General features: G+C 62.8%; 1 protein-coding gene across 1 annotated transcript; it reads left to right on the forward strand.

The window, feature by feature from the left end:
• Positions 1-830: 830 nt before the first annotated feature.
• On the forward strand, positions 831-2,351 carry GADD45B (growth arrest and DNA damage inducible beta). Its single transcript, XM_060629797.3, has 4 exons — positions 831-1,103; positions 1,195-1,296; positions 1,704-1,926; positions 2,186-2,351. The coding sequence occupies exons 1-4, from the start codon at positions 1,060-1,062 to the stop codon at positions 2,297-2,299; spliced, it is 483 nt and encodes a 160-aa protein (XP_060485780.1). The 5' UTR covers positions 831-1,059; the 3' UTR covers positions 2,300-2,351.
• The last annotated feature ends 3,432 nt before the right edge of the window (positions 2,352-5,783 follow it).

The raw sequence follows: 5,783 nt of genomic DNA on the forward strand, positions 1-5,783 counted from the left end.
AGGCGGCCTGCCGTTACCACCACCTGACATTTATTGAACGCTTACTGTGTACCCCTTACTTTCTTTAATGCTTCCTGCAACTCTGTGAGGCTGGTATGCATTCTCATAGGGCGGGTGGCGACACAGGCCGCCTTCGCAGCTCCCAACTTTGAGAGCCTCGAAGCGGCCTCCTGCGACCACCACCCTTCATTGAACACTTCCTGTGTACCCTTTATTTTCTTTGATTTAACGCTTCCTTCAATCCAATGAGGCCGGCGTTGCATGCCCATTAGACAGGTTGGGACACAGCCCCAGAGAAATCAAGTCACCCAGGGTCTGGGGTCCCCGCAGCCAATCCCTCCCCGACCCCCGACAATGCACACACCACCTGGGAGGGATCGGCCTGCAAACTGGGCCCCCTCCCCGTGCAGGCCTCCAGCAGAACTCGGGAAAGGCGCGGGCCGGGGACTCTCCCGGGACCAGGAGGGGATTCCAGGCGCCCCCCCCGCCACCGAAAGTCCGCGCCGCCGCCTTGCGCGCTGGAAATCCCGCGCGCGCCCCGAAACGCGGCGCCGCTGCCGGGAAATCAGGAGGAAAACTTCTGCTTTTTTTCTTTTCTGGCAGTCAACGCTCCCCGCCCCCCCTCCCCAGCGCCCTCCTCCCGGGTCTCGCGCCCACGTGGGCGCCTCCGCGCGGCGCTCCGCCCCTTCCCCGACGCCGGCCAACCGTAGCTCTTCTTTCTCTCGCCTTTGTTGGCTCGCCAATAGGAGGGGCGGACGCGCCGCCGAGGCCGCGCCTCTGGTGTAGAAGTCGATAAAAGGCGGCGCCCGCGGCGGCGAGCTCAGAGCGCTGAAGTCGGGGCCGCAATCTTCTTTTCTCCGGCCACGCGGATTATTCTCGCCGAGGACTTTGCCATTTTTTTTCCTGCCTTCTTTTGGGGACGATTTCGCTGCCTTCCGAAGGTCTTGAACGAGCGTTCGGGCTCCGTGGGAAGGTTTTGGGCTTTCCGGCCTCGGATTTTGCATTTTCTCCCTTGGGACTGTCGTGGGGCTGTTTTCCACTGTGGATTATAACTGCAACATGACGCTGGAAGAGCTCGTGGCATGCGACAACGCGGCGCAGAAGTAAGTAGCAGGCTGAGGTCAGCCGGGCCGGCCGGGGACCGGAGCGACCTGTGGCCGGCCGGGCGCTGACCCTCCTCTCTCTGACCCCAAGGATGCAGACCGTGAGCGCCGCGGTGGAGGAGCTGCTGGTGGCCGCGCAGCGCCAGGACCGCCTCACCGTGGGGGTGTACGAGTCAGCCAAGTTGATGAATGTGTGAGTCACACCCCGTCCCCGGACTGGGCGCGGGTGGGGACCCCCTCCGCTCTGCATGCTCTCTGCTGCACCCCTCTCCCGCACGTGGCTAGGATTTCCCCCAAGCATCCCCACTGTGGATTGAGGGTCTCTGTGCTTTCTTTGGGGGGCGGGGGGAGCCGAGGTTGCAGTATCCTGACGCTGCATCGTTTGCAAGCGCCCACCGGCGTATTCGCTGGTGCCTTACCCCCGTCCCCCACCCCCCCCCAGGCATCTAGAACCGTGTGTCCTCTCCCCACCCCTGCAGCTGCATGCAGACGCGATCTCTGGCGCGCCTTCGGTTTCTCTTCGCTTTTCCAAACTCCCCCGTGCACAGTGGCGTCTCCTCAGCCCCCGGCTGATCCGTCCCCTCCTTCTGGCCCCCTTAGGGACCCTGACAGCGTGGTCCTGTGCCTTCTGGCCATCGATGAGGAGGAGGAGGATGACATCGCCCTGCAGATACACTTCACGCTCATCCAGTCCTTTTGCTGCGACAACGACATCAATATCGTCCGGGTGTCAGGCATGCAGCGCCTGGCGCAGCTGCTGGGCGAGCCAGCGGAGACCCAGGGCACCACCGAGGCCCGAGACCTGCACTGCCTCCTGGTCACGGTGAGTTGGGCCTGGACCTGCCCCACCCTTCCCCGGGCACCTGCGCCTGTGTTTGTCAACAAAGTTGAGCTGGCGCATCTCGGACCAGCTCAGCACTCAGCCACGATAGGCATGTCCCGTGGGCAGCCTGGCGGGGGCCTCCTTACCCGGGGAGCTATTTTGAGCTGGCCTGTTTTCCCCAGAGGGGCCCTGAGAGAGGGAGGCTCCCTGCCCACTCCTGGGGCTCCCACTGAACCCCATTTTTTCCCCATTGTCACAGAATCCTCACACAGATGCCTGGAAAAGCCACGGCCTGGTCGAGGTAGCCAGTTACTGCGAAGAGAGCCGAGGAAACAACCAGTGGGTCCCCTACATCTCCCTCCAGGAGCGTTGAGACCCTTCCCAGCATCAGAAGCTGTCGAGTTGCTGCCAAAAAAAAAATAAAATAAATATTTGACCCCTCCCCCCCAGAACAACCCCCCAGAACAACCCATCCTGTGAGACCGCGGGGGCAGAATCAATGGAGAAGAGGGGAGTGCGTGGCCACCCCCAGGGCGGTGAGCCTGGGGCAGCGCCAGCTGTGGCCACCGTGACAGGAGAAGAGGGGCACCGGGCCAGCAGGAGAGGGGAACCGGAGCCCAGGCTTTGTGCCGGAGGAGCTGTGGCCTCGCCCGCGCTGGAGGGCTTGGACCGCACGCTCCGGGGTGGACTGAGACCGGCGCTGACGTCTGCGCGGGACTCGGGCGACCGAGGGTCTGCACCCTTGCCAGGACTGGACTTGGGGACTTGGGAGCTGGCGCTGACGTTGCTCTGTCCCCATGAAGTCCCCGGTTGCAAACGTAATAGACAATCTATTTTCTTACTTGCTCCACTGAGAGAGAAGGGAAGCTTACAGATACATATATTTTTACTTCTGTGATGACCTTGTAATAAATTTCTAAAGCTTCCGGGTTTCTTGTGTATTTGCCACTTCCGAGAGGGCTGGGGACCTCTGCCCCCCTCCGGGCACCCAAGCCCCCTCCCGCAGGCTCGCCGGGAAGTGTTGCTCAGCCCCTGTTAGCAGCTCCAGGCTCCTTTGCAAAAACAGTGCCCCTTCTCTCTGCAGCCGGCGCCAACCAAGCCCAACAAACCTTTGCCTCTTTTTTTTAATCCTCCCTCCTCCTGCCCCATAGCAATTAAAAGACCGGTTTATTACGAAACCTGGCCGCTGTGCCACTGCTGTTACTGGCCCTGCTGGAGCCAACCCCACGCTCAGGGCATACGTAGACGCACCCCTGGGGGGCTGGTCGCAGCCCCTGCCTGCCCCGACGCCGCCACCAACCCGAGGTCCAGAGAGGTCGAGGGGGCACCTGGACCACGGTGGGCTTAGCTGCCTTGGTCAGGGCTCAGCCTTGCAGGAAGAGCTCCTCGGGGTGACCCCCAGGGAGGGCCCTTCCCACCCCCCCCCTCCCTGACCCGTGCCCAGGCCTTTTCCGTCCCAGGATGGCCTTCTTCACTGAACTGAAGGGGAAGAAAAGTTTTTTTTCTTTCCCCAAACTAAGATCAACGAGCAAAAAATACCCAAGGAAGCAGCGCTCCCGAGGAAGCCGGGCTTGGCACAGTGCTGCGTTTTGCCTCTAAACCGAAACTGTAAGGCCTCGCCGGCCACCTCCTTGTTCTCCCGAAGCTGCAGGCGCGGTGACTCTCCCCATGCCGCGGGCTGGGAGCCGGCAGCCCGAGCCAGCCAGCCCTCCCCGCCCCGCCCCGCCCCACCTCAGTCTTCCCGCCGCAGGTCTGCGGGGTGGGCTCGCTGGCGCCTTGGCCACATCGTGCCCCGGCGGGCCCCGCCCCCGCCCGCAGGCCGCGACCTTTCCACGGAGCCCCACGTGGGTGCTGGAGGAAAACCCCGGCGGTCCCCCCAGGAGTCACGGGGCTGGGGGAGCCCCGCCAGGAGAAGGAAGGGAGGGCAAGATGGAGGGGAAGTCCCAGGGGGAGAGGAGAGGGAGGGGCGGGGATTCCTAGGGGGGAGGGGGGAAGAGCCGCAGATGGGAGACAAGATCCCGGAGGTGGCTGGGGGAGGAAAACCCGGAGATGGGACCCCTGTGGACTCCTGCTAGAGGTTAGGGGACGGGGGGGACGGGGCAGATGAGGGGAGCCCCAGGGGGGAAGGGCATCCCTGCTGGGGTCGGGAGGTGAGGCTGCAGGAAGGGGGACTCCGAGGGGGTGCGGGGGAGTCCCCGAGATAGAGTCCCCAGGGGAGGGAACCTGGGGAGGGGAGTAGAGGCTGAAGGACCCCCCCCCCCACCTCGGGGAGGGAGTCAGTGCGGAAGGGCGAGCAGGGACGAGGGTCAGCTCTTGGTGTCTTGCTGGTTCCTCTGGGGTAGAGGCTCCACCCCCTGAGCTCCACCTGAGGGGATGGGCCTCTCTGTCCTCATCTTGGTCCCCGCCATCCACCAGGACGACCTGTGACCTGTGACCCTCTCATCCCTAGGTCCCCTGTCCAGTAGGTCAAGACCCCAGGCTCCTGGGCTCCGAGGACACACAAGGCACGAGTGGGACCCCGGCTGTGTGACCCTCGCCTGGCACCTGTCTGTACCTCAGAACCCCGCACCCTCTGAAAATGGGCACAATAATGCTGCCTCCCTCATAGAGTGTTGAGAAGTTTCCATGAAATACATATTCCTTAGATCAGTGCTTCCCACGCAGCGTAAAAAGGATCGGCCATTGTCACTGCTCTTGCCACTGTCACACACTGTGCGTTTCCAGAATCATCTCCTCACTCCACCCTGTGAGTTAGCACAGCCACGACGAGGGGGAGCCTTCCGTGCAAGGTTTAAGAAGCCTCGTGCCCCAGACCCAGCAGGTTGAGGAATATTCTCAAGCGATATTGTAAATGGAAGGAAGGGGCTGGCTCGGCGGGCCTCTTGCTTCGTCTCGGGCTCCAAGGCCTCTTTCCCGGACCGGCGGGATTTCAACCTGGACGGAAGGCGCGACCTCCCAGAAGGTCAGAGCCCCAGCCTTCCCGCCAATCCCGGGACAGACGGGAGGGTCGCGGCTCCCGTGTCCTAGCAGTGGTTCTCCAGCTGCCGTCCCTGTTGTGTTAACAAGTGTCAGGTTCTCCCGACTGAACCCAAGGATGCACGAGAATGGGCTTCCGGGGCTGCCGTCTCCCCAGGCTCACGCCGTCTCCCCTGGGCATAAACGCCTTGGCCGCTGTCCTGTGGACGCGAGCCTGCAGGGGGGCGGGCAGGAGGGTGCGGCAGACGAATGGCTGGGGTGCAGGCTCACCTCAGGGGAACTGCGCTCCCCTCCGCCCGTGTCTACACCCGCGGGCCTGAGACACACACCACACAGGCGCACACCCAGCTCCCTACGCCTCACACACACTGTCACCCGCTCCCCCCGGGCACCCCTGGGCAGGGGGCTGGAACCCCAGCTTCTCCCCACCCCCTCGGGCAGGTGGCTCAGCTCCTCTGGGCTTCCTTTCCATGTCTGTGGACTAGACGCATAGCCCCCCCCCCCCCCCGAGCTAGGTCTGCGTGTGAACACACACCCGCCAAAATGGACGTGGGCACACAGTTACATGTGTGTTGACAGGTGTGTAAATACAGATGTGATCTCCGCCCCCAGGCCTCAACAGTCGGTAGGATTCTAGCTATTTCCTGAAGTCTCCGTGCCCCGGGGAAAGGGGGACGGCCTTGTGAGCATGTCATTGAAGCACATAACATGTCCCTGGACTTGGGGACCAGCAGGGGTCCAGGACAAGGACAGCCGAACGGGGCAGCCGTGTGGAGAACAGTGATATAATAACAGCTGCTGTTGCCCAAGGCGGCTTTTCTGCCCTGTTATCTCTGCTCGGCCTCGAAACAACTCTACAAGGTAACTACCATCATGCTCTG

The sequence above is a fragment of the Panthera onca genome, chromosome A2 (genome assembly GCF_046562875.1).
Source record: "Panthera onca isolate mPanOnc1 chromosome A2, mPanOnc1 haplotype 2, whole genome shotgun sequence".
Classification (NCBI taxonomy): Eukaryota; Metazoa; Chordata; class Mammalia; order Carnivora; family Felidae; genus Panthera; species Panthera onca.

Coding starts and splice junctions, on each gene's coding strand:
- GADD45B (XM_060629797.3), top strand. CDS start 1,060: ATGACGCTGGAAGAGCTCGTGGCATGCGACAACGCGGCGCAGAA. Junction 1,297..1,703: donor TCAGCCAAGTTGATGAATGT/GTGAGTCACACC, acceptor TGGCCCCCTTAG/GGACCCTGACAGCGTGGTCC. Junction 1,927..2,185: donor TGCACTGCCTCCTGGTCACG/GTGAGTTGGGCC, acceptor CCATTGTCACAG/AATCCTCACACAGATGCCTG.